The sequence below is a fragment of the Chelonoidis abingdonii genome, chromosome 6, assembly GCF_003597395.2.
Source record: "Chelonoidis abingdonii isolate Lonesome George chromosome 6, CheloAbing_2.0, whole genome shotgun sequence".
Taxonomy (NCBI): domain Eukaryota; kingdom Metazoa; phylum Chordata; order Testudines; family Testudinidae; genus Chelonoidis; species Chelonoidis abingdonii.
The window spans coordinates 70,314,489-70,331,155 of NC_133774.1; the positions used below are offsets into that span (position 1 = coordinate 70,314,489).

General features: G+C 43.1%; 1 protein-coding gene across 11 annotated transcripts in view; it reads left to right on the plus strand.

The window, feature by feature from the left end:
- Nucleotides 1-16,667, plus strand: part of FER (FER tyrosine kinase) — a 438,602-nt gene that overhangs the window by 101,305 nt on the left and 320,630 nt on the right. For all 11 annotated transcript variants that reach the window (XR_012656117.1, XM_075067143.1, XM_032762616.2 and 8 more), the window contains 2 exons: nucleotides 9,600-9,722; nucleotides 13,670-13,859. Coding sequence is in view for 10 of the 11 variants with exons in the window: in XM_075067143.1 (XP_074923244.1) it covers nucleotides 9,600-9,722; nucleotides 13,670-13,859 (313 nt within the window). In the remaining variant the exon portion in view is untranslated. The remainder of the gene's footprint in view (nucleotides 1-9,599; nucleotides 9,723-13,669; nucleotides 13,860-16,667) is intronic.

The window sequence follows — 16,667 nt, forward strand, 5'->3', positions numbered from 1 at the left end:
TGTACCTCTGTGATGTCCCATGTTACCTCCACATGTGCTGCCTTAAGGTGTGGCTCCTGTGTATCTACAAGCTGCAGAAAGGCCACTTGGACAAACTTGTCCTGCTTCCCAGCATTGTCCTAGCATCCCTGGTGTGGTGAACCAGCCAATCCAAGGTCCTGGTTGGCATCCCTTTTACACCTCCAACCCCCCCATGCCACTCACCATCGATACCTTCCTCGTTGGCTGGGGCATCCACCTGGTCGCAGTCTCTGGACCTTTCCAAGAAGCCAGGATGCATATGAAGATTCTGGAGTTGCGTGCTGCCTGCCTCACCTGTCAGGCATTCCTCCCCCTCATACGATCTTGCCACATTCAGCTGCTCTCTGACAACATGGCTGTGGTAGTCTGCCATCAAGTAAGGCAGCACCAAGTCTCCCTCCTTCTGTGCGGAGGATGTCCACTTCTGGAACTGATGCATCCAATATGATGTTACACTCCAGGTGCATATCTCCTGAGTGCCCATAACTCCCTTGTGGACATGCCCAGCATGTCCTTCCACACAAAGCATAAGTGGGACCCTCAGAATCCTACCCTATGCTTTGTTTTCCGCAGGTGGAGCACCCTGCGCTGGGACGTCTTTATGGCCAGAGAGAATTGCAAATTTCCCCTTTATTGCTCCTGGGGGCGTTGTGTGGGGCGGACTTCTGGGGCAGTTACCTTCTTCTCCACTGGATCGGTAATCTCTGCTATGCCTTTCCATCCATTCCCCTGCTCCCACGAGTCCTGCGCAAAGTTTGCCGGTATTGAGTAGCAGACTGATCTTATCAGTATTGGTTCACAGACCTCCTCCGCCTCTCTACTCATCTTCCACTCTGCCTCCGTGCACACCCGAATCTCGTCACATGGATGTACGGATGATTGTGGCACCCCAACCCAAGCCTGTTCTCCCTCACGGCTTGGGGTTTGAATGGAGCTGATGAGTACACAGGGAATGCTCCACCCCAGTGCTTGTCCTCATACATAGCAGGAGGCCATCTTCCAGGGCCTGCGATTAAGTGAAATGGAAACAGTTCACCTTCTGGGCTCACTGCCACCATTACCTGCTAGACTTCATATCCATCTCTTATCTCCTTGACCACCTTCTCCAACTCAAGCTGTTGGGCCTTGCCCACAGCTCCATTTGGATTCACCTGATGGTGCTCAGTGCCTTCCTCCCTCCAGTAGATGGTTCCACTGTCTTCAGTCATCCAACCACTGTTTGTTTCCTCAAAGGTCTATTCAATGCCTGTCCACTACTGCGCAAGCCATCCTCTTCCTGGGACCTTAATGTCACTCTGCCCTGATCAAGCCAGCCTTCAAACCCCTTGTGACATGCTCTCTTTACTACATCTCAATGAAGGTGATCTTCTTGGTCACAGTCATGTTGGTGTGACAAGTTAGCGAACTGGTGGCCATGATGGCTGACCCCTCCTCCCCCTTGGCCAACACACCTCATCTTCCATAAGTACAAGGTCTCCTTATACCTGGACCCCAAATTCATCCCTAAGATGGTATTCACATTCCACCTCAATTAGTACATCCACCTCCCGATCTTCTATCCCAAACTCCATGCGTCTTACAGAGCTAAAACGTTGCACACTCTTGATGTCTGCCGTGCAGTGGCCTTCTACATCTACCCATGCCTTCTGCATTTTACTCAGGGTCTTCATTGCCATTGCCAAACGCTGCAAAGGAAAAGCTCTCTTCTTGCAGCTTATCTCCAAATGGATCTTTGAATGCTGTACTCTACCAGATACCTTCACCTCCTGGAGTCACAGCTCACTCCATGTAGGCACGCACCTTCACAATGGCTTGTCTCACAGATGTGCCATGGCAGGATGTTTGCCAAGAAGCCACGCTGAGCTCTGTCCACACTTTTACTTTTTACTATGCCATTGCCCCAGCGGTAGCAGGGGATGCAGCTATTGGTTGCGCCATGTTGCAGACCCACTTCCCATGAGTCTTCGCACTCACCTCTGTGTTAATCATTGCTCACTACCCACCCACATTTGGAATCTATATGGGAACCATCACTCAAAGAAGAATAGGAGGTTTCTTACCTGTGACTGGAGGTTCTTCGAGATGTGTGGTTCCTGTCTGGATTCCAATACCTGCTCTCCATCTCTTCTGCTGTGGACTACGCTGCTTAGTGGTAAGGGAACTAGAGCCATATCGACCCACATGGCCTCTTATAACCTTAGCTGTGAACATGAGGACGATGCATGAATTGGTCAACTGTTCCAGCTCTGGACCATGGCATGCATGTGTACTCACATTTGGAATCTAAATAGGGACGATATATCTCGAAGAACCTCCAGTTACAGGTAAGTACCTTCCTCTTTATCAGTATTTTCCTCATGGAAACAGGCTTTCATAAAATTAGAGCTGTATTTGGAATAGAAGCAGACAGATTTTCTCACACACAAATTCTGGGAAACAGTTAAAATAACGAATCCAACTGAACCATCCCAGTGTGAGAGCCTCTTTCGACATCTGCCAAAAAATAAAGCAAGTTGATTCGCTTGTTAGTACTTCTTGGAGAGTCAATTGTTCTACCATTCTTATCTATGTCCTAAGTCATACATCTTGTTGGTAAAGACATTATCCTTTAAATATCAAGATTAAGTCATCCTAGTATCACCACGTGGCACTCCACTACTTGCATGCTGGTAGAGAATATCCTTTTTTTATTTTATAGCAGGTTGCTGAGCTGATTTCAGTTATTTATGGATTAGCTTCAGACTTCTGATCCTTAAGAGTTAGTGCCCAATCCTGAAACTTTTGCTCACATGAATAGGATATCATTATTTAATTAGATTACTATCTGGATTCTTTGTAATATTTTTTTTATTCCATGACAGGATGTATTTTTTTTACTTCAATTAATGGACAGTATGACTAAAAGGATTATGAATCTTGTGGAAGCTTAGAGGTATTTGTACTTGGTAAGATGAATATACAAAAAGTGGAAACCGTCTGTGGGTTGTAGTCTAGTGAGAATCTGGAAACCATTGGCACAGGAAGATGTGTGAAAAAGGTTCCTGGGGGATATAAGAAACATTTTTCAGAACACTCAGAGACCTGAAAGGAATAGATTGTACTATTGGATTCGTACAGGCCAAAGGGCTGGAAAGGTTAGGGAAGAGCCTGGAAGAAGCTTAGAGCTGTTGTAATAGGGTGTGATCCCACAGAATGAGGTAAACCTCTGGGGAATTTAGGCTGACCTTATGCAGGGTTTTGAAGATTTAAACCCCGATTGTGACCTCATATTCTACAAGGAACCAATGAAGAGAGCAGTGAGATGATGTGCTCTTGGTACCCTGTGTTACTGAGCAACTGGATACTTGTGTTATGGGGGAAAAATGGTTGCTTTTATGTGGTTAGAGAAGTCATACCTTGGTACGGGTCATTACTGCATGGATCATTGTTGAAGTCTGGATGTGATATGAGGAGTGAAGTGTTCTTGCCAGTCATAGATAGAAAAGGTTCTTTTTCACAGCTCTGTCTATTTGGGTGTCCAGAAGCAGTGAGAAGTTCTGAGGACCGTCTTGACAACCTGCAGGTGATGTTGTGGAGTCAATGAGCTTTTAAAGTGCTTGCTTTTCGCTCAGCAGCATCACTTTCTAGGGTCTAGGTTCAACTTTTCAACCAGTTACTGATTTCAGCCAAGCCATTTGATAATTGAGAAATGGTGCTACTTGCATCTGATGTAATGCTGATGTAGAGTGGGTGTCTTCCATTTGTTGCTGACAACTTAGTTAGTATTGTTTCAGTCTCATCAAGTGGTTACGTATACAGTGTTGAACAAGGAGGAGCGAATGGATCTATATGGGACTCCCTGGGTTGAGAGTTGTGGAGGAGGATCCCACGTGACTCTCCAGTTTGAGAGAAATGACTTGGAATGGTCCTGCTACATTTCCAAGGCATTCCAGGATTCCATGGTCAGCAATATCAAATTCTGCAGAGAAGTGTAACAGTATAAATATGAATGCGTGGCCTTTGTCCGTGGCTCGAGATTATCTAGTGCCATCTTTGTTCAGTGACATGGCCTGAAGCTTGACTGAGAAATGTTAAAGATATTGGCAGTATCTCTAGCCAAAGCTAAATACATCTGAAAAGCCATAGCCAAATTTTTTCTTGCTCGCTGCTGTGACCAGTTGCTTTCTTTTTTAAAGCCCTCTACTGCTTCCCCATAGTCCAGTTCATTAAGTTCAAACTTCTTGTCCTTGGCTAAAAGGCCTTAATCACTCAGCACCTGCCTGCATCTCTGACCTCTGGTCTCTTTTTTGTTTAACCCACCCACACCCGCTGTTGCATCATAAGTGTCAGCCCGGACACCCACTTCGTCTGCTTTCACAGATATTTCCTTCCATGCCCCTATGCTTTGAAAAGTACTAACATCTATTTGGTAAGCCACTACATTTGTCCTTGGACATCTCCATAGGAATACTCTCAATGAATTCATCATGGGCATGGATGTGCCTCAGCCTAGCCACTACCTCTTGTAGCTCTCCAACTTGCTTCCTGAGAAATTCCACCAGCAGACACCTTTCATACTGGATGGTCACCCCAGCCTGGCTTTCTGAGAGTGGGAAATGCAGGCCACAGTCTCTGCAAATCTACGCCAAGAGGCATTCATGGTCCAGTTATAAACTTTTTGGGTTGGGGACTGTTCAGCAAGAATTCAAGCACACTTATGGACACAGTGCAATTAAATTAGGGTAATCTACTCTTCTTTTGATGGTGTGTGTGATTGTTGCTGATGGTAATGGGAAATATGCACACCTATATTGAAGGAGTAGACTGCTTAAGTGAAAAATCAGTGCTTTTTGCAATTTATATTTACAATTTATTATGCATGAGTCCATTATAAAAGCAGAGTTGATTGTGTTCTTATATATGTCCTAATTGTAGTGAATTTAATAATTAAACAAAATATTAAAAATTAAACAAACAACAATTAAAATATTTAATAAATAGAAGAAAGCAAATATAGAATAGCATGTGATGTAATTCTTTTAAATGTCACTGTTGTTTGCCACCTTTCCCCAAAAAGTATCTGTAGGCTAGATTGTGACATTTAGCCTCAGTCCCCAGTATGAGTTCATATGAAGCTGAACTGTCTCAGGGAAGACGTGAGGAGTTCTTCTATCTCTTGGTGTGCAAATGAAGAGTATGTTCTCTTATCATCCTGAAGAATGGTACAGTGTATTCCCATAGTCTGATTGTGGAAAGGATCAAAGCTATGCCACTTCTTGTCTCCTTTGGCAATGCATGAAGAGAGTATTTTCTTTGATCTCCAGAGTAGCTTTTCTCCAGAGGCCAAGGATTGCAACTGTCCTTTATTCTTGCACAGGATGTCCATGGGGAAGGTTCTTTGTGTCCCTCATCCCCTGTGCACCCACACTCGGCTGATGGAAATGTGTCCCTTTATCAGGAAACATACTATAAGTTAATCATCTATCCGAAGATTTGTATCTGTAATGAATTATTATTGTAATTATTCCCAACATAGTGATAATTTGTAGTAATTTAGACTGTCAGTTTCTGAAGGAGAGTGTATGAAGAAATATCCAACTGTTATAGCTCTGGGTGAGCTCCTCCTGGTGGAGAAGGTTATTGATATTATTGTTTATGCAGGATACCACCAAATATTAATTTAGCCATTATTCTTTTATTAAATTTAAAGGCTGAATGGTATTTATACAGTTGCTTCAAATGTGCCTTAGAAGCATAAGCAGTCATCATACCCTTATAAAATGCAGTTATAAACAATGATCAGGTGCTTATCGCAGGACTTGGCTCTGGGGTGCTCAAACCAACAATGGTTGTCTCCAGCTTGCCCAGGCAGACGCTAGTAATGAACCCTCTAAGACCTCACCTTTTTATAGTCTTTAACAAACAAATGATGTCAGAATCAATTGTTCACTTTAGCTAAGAACCAGTTTTGAGCATTTTGGAAATGACCCGTTTTCTGGCTTTGAGTAGACAAGATTTTTATGATTTGGCCCTTTTCTTAAAGTTGACATTGGTATGTTAAAGGTCATGATAAGAGTATTACATCACAAAGCAATTTTTCTTTGTCAGAATCAGTTTTCATAATTCCAGGCTTCTCTTCTCTTACCAGCTACAATTTGAGCTTGGTACTTGTACCACTTATCTTGCTACTCACATTTTTTATTTAAGCCTTCCCTGGGCTACTAAACCCCCTTTATTTTACTTAAATTACAGAAAACATATTTTCCTACATTATATTATTGGGTTGAGTTTAATTAAACCATTGTCCTCATTATAAAATACATTGTGTGGAAAATTGGATCAGTTTTATGTTTACTGGATTATTTACTTTGCTTTACATTATTTTTAAAGAATCATAGTATACACATAGTGGTCTCCGTCTCAGCATTTACCAGTGGTTCTGTTCTAAGTACAAAGAGAAACTGTGCTATTTGCTGATAAGTGTTGATGGTTTAATGGAAGCTACTGCGTTAACACGTGCAAACACAGAGGCTGTTTAAAATATAATCTGTGATTAAAATATTACATTTGGAAGATAGTGAGATGAATAAAATGAACAAATAATATATGGCTGGTAGAGAATGTCTGTTGTTGAACTAGCGAAAAGGTGAGTGGGAATATGAATCAGTACCAGGATGAGTTAAACAAATCTTCCAAACAGCTATTTTATACAAATATGTACTCATATTTATTAATATTTGAGACTGTTATATCAGTGATCAAGAAGAATTCCCAAGTAGCTCTTCTAGGTCATTAAGGTAATCTGTAAGCCCAGCATATGGAAGGCTTCATAATATTTTGATATGTCCATGGTCAGTCTACAGATGAATAATTTGGAAATGTATTATTTAGAAAGCTAACTACGGTTAAAGTGACTGATGAGTTCGTAATAGTCTTATTCTGAAGTGCTTTTGTCCAGAGGACAGATGGTGAAATATCCTGTGACAAATTGTAAACAGGGTGATGATACAAGATAGCAGCTCTAGCCAGTCCTAAATGATGTCCAGACTTCAGATGGGTATTTAGAACAAAAAGGAAGATTAAAACAACTAATTTATCTTCTCTTGCTCAAAAATAAGTCCAAACTTCCTCATATAGTTCAGAGGTATTGGGAAGAGCTACATCAATTTCCTATTCCAATGTGGTGCTCTGATTTAAATCAGAATTTTTTAAATTAGACAGACAAGGTAGGTGAAGTAATGCATTTTATTGGGCCAGCTTCTCTTCGTGAGAGAGACAAGCTATCAAGCCACACAGAACTTCAAGCCCTGAAGAAGACCTCTATGGCTCAAAAGCTTGTGTCTCTCACCGACAGATGTTGGTCTAATAAAAGATACTATCTCACCCACCTCGTTTATCTAATATCCTGGGACCGACATGGCTTCCACTACACTGCATACACATTTTTAAAATTGTAGGGCATAATAAAATGTTGATGCTGTAGAGACAAATTATAATATTAATTTGGATTTAAATTTCTATATGTTAATGGTTGATGATTAAATACAGTGCCTAATGTGTATAAAATGATTGTTAGGTCAATGAATTTTTGAAAGTTGTGAAAGAAATATTTGCAGTCACATGTAGGGTCAGCAAATAAACGTTCTTAAGGTTTTAAAGTAAAAGGATTTTTAATTAATATTAAATTTGAGATTAATATATAATGAGGAATCTGTACATGTAATTGTGTTGATAATTGAAGTGTTGCAAGCTTAAATCTGGAATTGTAAAATAGATGAGTTTACAAAGGAGATAAATCATGAATATATATCACAGGATCAAATGCAGATTAATCTAATTTTAGGGTATATGAAATACAATTCCCAGATAGCTAAAGCCTGCTTGATTTGACTCTTCTTCCAGTTGAAAAAGTGTGGGCAGTAGTAGACCATTAGGAGAAAAGCTCCAAAAAAATAAATCCGATCCTCTGTGTTAACTGTGTTATGCCACTGTTGCTTGGAATATCTATATTAATGAATTAATAACTGGATGAATGCTGGGAAGGAATTGATTCTATTATATATTACTATGTATGCTCTTGGCCTAGCAACTGCTTCAAGTTTAAAAAAAAAATTAAAATGCGTAAGAAGCATTTTAAGTGCTACTGCATCATAGAATGAAGCCTTTATCTGCTGAGTAAGTGGTGATCAGTTACACGCAAATGGGAAGCTCATCCGGACAGTCGCCACACAGAAGTCTCCAGTGCCAGACAAATATATCTCTTCAGCTTCCCTTTGTTTAGACCAGGGGTGGGCAAACTTTTTGGGCTGAGGGCCACATCTGGGTGGGGAAATTGTATGCAGGGCCGGGGGAGGGGTTTGGGGTGCAGGAGGCAGTGTGGGGTGTGGGAGGGGGTGCGGTGTGCAGGAAGGGACTCAGGGCAAGGGATTGGGGCAGAGGAGGAATGTGGGGCATATGAGGGGGCTCAGGGAAGGGGGTTGAGGTGCAGAAGGGTTGCGGAGTGCAGGAAGGCGCTCAGGGCAGGGGTTTAGGTTGCACGGGGTGCAGGGTGCAGCAGGGATGGTGTGCAGGAGGAATGCGGGGTGTACGAGGTGGCGGGGCAGGGAGTTGGGGTGCGAAGTGCAGGCAGGGGGCTTAGGGCAGGGAGTTGGGGGATGGGGTGCAGGAGGGGTTCGAGCTCAGGCCCGGCACTGCTTACCTAAAGCAGCTCCGGGGTGGCAGCAGTGTGCACTGGGGTCAGGGCAGGCTCCCTGCATGCCAGCCCCAGCCCTGCGCTGCTCCAGGAAGCAGTGGGGCCCCTGGGGGATGGAGGGCGGAGTGCTCTGCCTGCGCTGCCCTTGCCATGCTTCTTGGTACCTTCCCTGAAGCTCCCATTGGTTGCAGTTCCCCATTCCCAGCCAATGGGAGCTGGGGGTGGGGGGGCGGTGCCTGGAGGCAAGGGCAATGCATGTGGAGTCCTCTGCCTCTCCCACCAGAGGGGCGCTTGTGAGAGTGGCATAGGGCATGTGGCATGGGGCCTTGAGGGGCCTGATCCGGCCTGCAGGCCGTAGTTTGCCCACCCCTGGTTTAGACTAAGTATTTATAGCTTCTGTTGTTTTTTCTTATGAATATGCTTAGTTTCTGTTTCATATCAGTTCTCCACCCCTGTTGGTACAAGTTTTGTGCTAACTCAAACCAGTTTTTTCTAGCTTTATGGGTGCTTTATTTTCTTGTTTTCCTCACAAATGTGATTACTCTTTATTTTCTTACACATGGGCGGTTCTACTTAAGCTTTAAGCTGTTAAAAATTATCCAAAGAGATTCTTAAAAATCACAGCAGACTTTTATCAGGCCTAAAATATGCCTTCACTCTCAACAGTGTGCACCCGCATCTAGCGTGTCCCCATATAATAAGGTACGTTCACAAAATAAGCAATTTAATAAACATATTACCAAGAAAGGGAAACTGGCAGACTAGAAACTAATTTAAGGATTGCTGCTTCTATTTTCAGCTCTTCTTTTTAAATATACAGAGAGCCATATTCACGTGCACAAATAGTTTAAATTGTCTGTATGTAGAACATGCATATTTTTGATTTGTACACTGTCCTGTATTCTAGGTTGAAAACAATAGTAGAAGAATTGATTCAGACACAGCAGATGCTTTTGAACAAAGAGGAGCTTTTGTTGGAATTAGAAAAGAAAATAGAAGAATCTTCTAAGACGTGTGAAAAAAAATCAGAGTAAGTGTGGCAGTGATATTGGAAGGTGAAAATTTTAAAGGAAAAAGTTTTTACATTGTAATATGCAGTTCTTCTTTGAGTGATTTGCACATGTCTGTTCCACCTCAGGTTTGTGTGTGCCCAGTGCCACAGGGCTAGGGATTTTTCCCCATAGTGGTATCCATCAGGATGACGCATTTGCCTTCAGCCCACTCATGCTATTGATTGATGATATAAAGGGCAGAGCTGTCATGACCCTCCCTCTCTCCCCCACATTCCTTCTATCGGCTGTGATCTGTAGTTGGAGCATGTCAACTTGTTTATCCAAGTTTTTCCCCGCTATCATTGGTTTTCTGTCTATTTGTATATAGTTAAATAGTGTGTAGATGTCTGGGGGCGTTCTTGTTGTTTAGTGTACATTATTGTACTTAGTCTAGGTTTTCTTAATTTTTTTTCTTGGTTTCCTGACAGAGACATTCTTAGTGCAAATGTTTATGCTCAGTACTGGGGGATGCCTCGAATCCCGGGCTTTAAGTCTTGTGCCAATTGCAAGAAATCTCTGCTGGTGGGCGATCCTTGCTCCAAATGTCCGGGTGAGGTCCACATTCAAGACCATAAGCAGACCTGTAGAGGTTTCAAGTATTGTATAAAAAACAGGGACGTGAGATTGAACCACATTCTTATGGAGGCTGTCTTGCATCCACCTTCAGAGGGTTGGTGCAGTGCTGAGTGCTTCCATTTCAGCAAGGAGTGTCCTTCCAGACATTGCTGTTTCCACCCCAGAGAAGATTGTTGGAAAGAAAACACCAATCCTCGTCTCTGGTACTTAGGAAATAGCACAAGAGATCTGGTGAGCACTGTTCCTCTAAGATGGGTCGATGCAGTCCTGAGAGGAGATTGTCTCTGGAGAGCTAGTATCTGGGAGCATCCCAAACATGCAGCATATTTTAGAGACAACCATAAAACACAATTGTCTTAACTTCATAGGCATTCATGATATACATATTTTGATAGAACAGCAGATCATAATCAGCAGACTTTCAGCAGATCATAACCTTTTCCCTGATACCTCACATGGCCTGTTTATTATGCAATATCTCAACTATATATAAATGAGGAATATGGAGATTACAGGATTCTCCCACAAGGTATAGCGTGTCACAATCTTCACTCATGGGTCCATGTTTGAAGCTGAGGGCCACCACTTCTTTGTTACATCTGTCTGTAAAGGTAGCCTTTTTCATGGCCATTACCTCTGTGAGGTGGCTGGCACAGTTATATACTGTGGTTGCTGATCCTCCATGCCTTTTTTTTTTTTTAAAAGGATACATCCTTATCCAAATTTCCTCACTAAAGTTGTTTCCCCAGTCAAGCCTATATACTTATTACCCTTTCCCCCTGCCCTCACCCTGCAAGCCATATTCTCATAATGATGAAGAGGCTTCATATCTTGGGTGTCAGAATGGCTCTGGCATTTTACCTGGACAGAAGTAGTTCTTTTATAAGGTCTACCCAGCTGTTCATTTCAGTTCTGGACAGAATGACGGGGTTCTCAGGATATGTCTGCACAGCAACTAGACGTGCACAGCTGGCCTATGCCAGCTGATTTGGACTTGCAGGGCTCGGGCTGCGGAGTTGTTTCACTGCTGTGTAAACTTCTGGGCTCAGGCTGGAGCCCTACAAGGTGGAGTGTCCTAGACCTTGGATCCAACAGGTCTCATTGTGCAGATATGGCTTTAAGAAGGAGTTTCCAGAGCTACACTACTCAAACGTAATCTGTGTTTTGAATTGTCTCCACATTTGGACCTAGGTTGGATATGTTCTTTACTCAAGGCATCTTGTTCCAAATACTGAATGTAGAAGTCGTTTGAATATTATGTTGAATATTAATAGCCTGTAATATTAAACAATAACACAAATAAAGCATATCAAGCATTATAAAAATCACAGTTTTTGTGTGTTACGCTGAATGGAGTCATCAGCTTACAGTACAGTGGTTACAGGATTGCAGTGGATGAGAAGCTGGATATGAGTTAGCAGTGTGCCCTTGTTGCCAAGAAAGCTAATGGCATATTGGGGTGCATTAGTAGGAGCATTGCCAGCAGATCGAGGGAAGTGATTATTCCACTGTATTCGGCACTGGTGAGGCCACATCTGGAATATTGTATCCAGTTTTGGGCACCCCACTACAGAAAGGATGTGGACAAATTGGAGAGATTCCAGTGGAGGTCAATGAAAATGATTAAGGGGCTCGAGTACGTGACTTACGAGAAGAGGCTGAGGGAACTGGGGTTATTTATTCTGGAGAAGAAAAGAGTGAGGGGGGGATTTGATAACAGCCTTCAGCTACCTGAAATGGGTTTCCAAAGGGGATGGAGCTAGATTGTTCTCAGTGGTGGCAGATGACAGAACAAGAAGCAATGGTCTCACATTGCAGTGGGGGAGGTCTAGGTTGGATATTAGGAGATACTTTTTCACTAGGAGGGTGGTGAAGCACTGGAATTGGGTTACCTAGGGAGGTGGTGGAATGTCCATCCTTAGATGTTTTTAAGGTCTGGCTTGACAAAGCCCTGGCTGGGATGAGTTAATTGGTGTTGGTCCTGCTTTGAACAGGGGATTGGACTAGATGACCTCCTGAGGTCTCTTCCAATCCTAATCTTCTATGATTTATGATCAACCTTTTTCCAGCTCTGATTATATAGCTTTTAGCCTCTACTTTGAAACGGAAGTTATAAGAACTGATAAATAGAATTGGAGTCGTACTTAGGTTCCTTCCCCCCTTCCCCGATTGTTTCCACCTTGGTCAAGATTTAATTGACTCTATGACAGATTGACACTATTACTTTCCAGTAACAGTGAACTGGCGCGCAATATCTTAAATAGTATCTTAATGAATAAAACAATGAAAAAATAAGTTAGTATGAGCTCTGACAGGGCTGAAGGCAGTCATCTTCTTAATGGATTAGATACTAGTGAAAAAATAGCAAAAGCTTTAGAAGTTTGCCTTTTCCGTTATTTTTCACTGTGCTAATTAGATAATTTCCAGTTAGCTAAATTCCACTCAATTAGCTAATGAGATTCTTGCACTTCTAGTGAACCTGGGTGAATCCTTCTTACTATTTTTTATTTTAATCAAAGGCTCTTAACAGAATGTCTGAAGCATTCAAGCAGTGTTATTTTATCTGCATGGTTTTAAATTCCAGGTATTCACCTTTTTACTTGTAATATATGTTTTATTTTTATTTATTATTTATTAATTACACACTAAATGCTGTAGAAACATAGATTAAAATTTTTTCCAAAGAGCTTACCATCTTAAAAAATACAAAACCAAAACAATCCTCCTTCAGGATTTTCCTTCTCTCATGTGCATATCTCTGTGTGTCTGCCTAGCCCAGCTTACACAAAATGAAGACGTTTCAGAAAAAGAGATAATAAAATCTTTGGTACTAGCCGAAATTTAGAATGCACATTTGAGGATTTCCATAATTGAGTATACCTTTTTTTCTGTGTATGCTGCTCAATACTAGAAATACTGTACTGGACTTGGTGAATTTTAAAGGGTGAAAAAAAGAACAGGCATGTCCTTAATTCCATTTTACTAATGAAAACGTTTAAAGAAAACTCTGTCTTTACTAATTGTGTAGTTCCTTTGAGAAAGAAGGGGAGACGACAACATATAAGCTTGCTGCATTTTGTTTTTATTCTTCTTCTGGTTTTGAAAGCTTTGATATTTGTCTTGTTCATGTGAAGGACTTGGAGCAGTTTAACATAAGTGAGATATCTTCCTGTTTTTCAAAGAAGAGGTCACTTGGGTATTCTCCACTTGAGATAGGTGGGTGGTAGAAAGGTAGAAAAGGGAAACCAAATGATCAATGACAAAATTTTTTTCCCCAATATTGTTCTGATGAGAAAAATCATTTTAAAATAATCAGTGTTTAATTTGTGCGTGTCCTTTTTCTCTTCAGTATTGTGCTTTTGCTGAGCCAGAAGCAAGCACTGGAAGAACTCAAGCAAACAGTTCAGCAATTAAGATGCACGGAGGCAAAATTTACAGCCCAGAAAGAACTTCTAGAACAAAAAGTTCAGGAGAATGATGGGAAAGAGCCACCTCCAGTAGTAAATTATGAAGAAGATGACAGATCAGTCACTTCTATGGTAAGTCCTGTGCTTATACCACTCCACTATGCACCCATTACTACTACTGACTGCTCAGCAGAGAACATCATATAGTTGCAGGCAGCCAACTGAGAGGGAGTCATAGTACCATCCAGAGGGACCAACCAACTCTATTGATTGGCTGGGTCTTTCTACATCTGTGAATTTTTCAGGGCATAGTGAAAACTGCTGTTGCCTCATATTCACAGAATATATTCAGGGGAAAGGGTGGACTGCTTTTCCATTTACCAGCAGGTAGGGGACTGTAAATACAGTTGCTCGTCCTGTTGAAATTATTACCTGTAAAATCATTCTGGAGCAGAAATGTAGCAGAACGTATCACTGTTTTAGGGAGTTCCTGTTAGTTGGTAATGAAGAACTGCAAGTATCTGTACACCCATTATGTGATTTTCATGAATAATTTAATAAATCATGCTCATTGTGAGTTGTCTCTTGTTGAACTGTTGGTCAAAATAATAGATTGTTCCAATAGTGTATTCTTGGGCATTGTTTGCTCCATAAGCTGGAAGAGGGTAATTACAGCAGTGAGACAAGCAGGCATATTTACAGACCTCTATGCTGAAGAGATCCTGTTTATGTTGGGGAGGCAGGTAGTCTTAGGCTTTCCTTGTCAGCTGCCTGTAAAGTCAGGAAGATACGATAAGCTAACCAACTGCTTCTAATGTGCCAGGAGAGAGATCTGCATGCTGTCTCTGCGGTGGAGATCTGTCTCCACAGCGGAGGGCTCCAGTTGGCCGGGACCACATTCACTATCTCCACCAACTGGACACGGGTTGCTCAGAGGGAGACGTCAGTCACCATACACCCAGCACCAGTCGACCTTCCCGTTCCCAGCACTGATCCCCAGGAATACGTTCCTATGCATTGTTTACCTACAGCGACAGTTAGACATCAAACTCCGGCATCAATGACCCCGCCATGGTCTCTGGAAGGGGATTCCTCCAGGTCAGATCAGGAGTTTAGCTCCGTGCTGGGGCAGTAGCAGCCCGCGTGGGCATCGGAGACTGCATCAACCTTTGCAATGCTGACCTGGCAGCAGGGTCAGTGGACTGCTCAGTGACCTTACTGGAATGCGTGGGGCAAGCCAGTTGCCGATGCCCTTCTCTCACCACTCTTCAGTGGCCACTTCGTAAAAACAGCCTATGACACTGGGCTTAGCGCATGGAGCGGAATAGGACACTGGGGCGGAGGAGCAAATATCCATCTCTAAAGTCCCTTCCTCCATAGGAAATGATGCGCCAGGCCCTCCCCTGGTGGTTCAGTTGTCCTCCTCATCACCTGATGAGGCAGTGGCTGGACCATCTCACGCTAGTCCACCTGACAGTTTCAAAGAGCATCAAGCCCTGTTCTAAAAAATGGTCATGAACTTGAGCTTGGAGGTGGAGGAGATGGCGGAGCAATTGAACATCTTGTTTGATGTGCTCTCGGCAGCAGAGCCCTCTCAAGTTGCGCTGCCAGTACATGAGGGTGTCCTAAAAATAACTAAAGCCCTCTGCCGAATTCCATTCTCCATTCCTCCCACCTCCAAAAAGGCTGAAAAGATGTATTTTTGTCCTGACCAAGGGGTTTGAATACTTGCCCCTAGGTTCGCTGGTCGTCTCCGCAGCAAATGAGAAGGAAGGCAGAGGCACACCAGTTCTACCACCAAGAATAAGAAGCCAAAAGACTGGACCTTTTTGGGTGGAAGATTTACTCCAGCCTTCAAGTCAGGGTGACAAACCACTAGGTGCTAGTGGGGAGTTCTAACTTTAATCTGTGAGACTCCCTCAGGAAATTTAAGGACTCTGTGCCCCAGAACTTGTCTTGAGAGTTTGTAGCTCTAGTAGAGGAGGGCACTACAGTGACCAGATGTTCCCTCCAGATGGCCTGGGACCCAGCTGACTCAGTGGACAGGGTGGTCGCATTGGCCATGATTATGAGGCGCAATTCATGACTTCAAACGCAGGTCTGTCTCAGGAGATGCAGTCCTCTATCCAGGACTTCCCATCTGATGGGAACGGACTCTTCGCAGAACAGATGGATATGAGGCTGCATGAGCTTAAAGCCACACAACCCACCCCCTGTCTGCAGTTGGCGAGGAAACAATTCAGGCCTTGTCCATCTCGGCGGGGCTCTGCTAGCAGAATCACAGAATATTAGGGATTCCACTACCTCCCTAGGTAACCCATTCCAGTGCTTCACCACCCTACTAATGAAATAGTTTTTCCTAATATCCAGCCTAGACCTCCCCCACTGCAACTTGAGACAATTGCTTCTTGTTCTCCCATCTGCCACCACTGAGAACAGCCTAGCTCCATTCTCTTTGGAACCCCCCTTGAGGTAGTTGAAGGCTGCTATCAGATCCCCCCCTCACTCTTCTCTTCTCCAGACTAAATAACCCCAGTTCCCTCAGCCTCTCCTTATAAGTCATGTCCCCCAGCCCCCAATCATTTTTGTTGCCCTCTGCTGGACTCTCTCCAATTTTTCCACATCCCTTCTGTAGTGGGGGGCCCAAAACTGGACACAGTATTCCAGATGTGGCCTCACCAGTACTGAATACAGTGGAGTAATCATTTCCCTCGATCTGCTGGCAACACTCCTACTAATACAGCCCAATATGCCGTTGGCCTTCTTGGGAATAAGGGCACACTGATGACTCATATCCAGCTTGTCGTCCACTGTAATCCCCAGATCCTTTTCTGCAGAACTGCTGCTTAGCCAGTCGGTCCCCAGCCTGTAGTGGTACATGGGATTCTTCCTTCCTAAGTGCAGGACTCTGCACTTATCCTTGTTGAACCTCCTCAGATT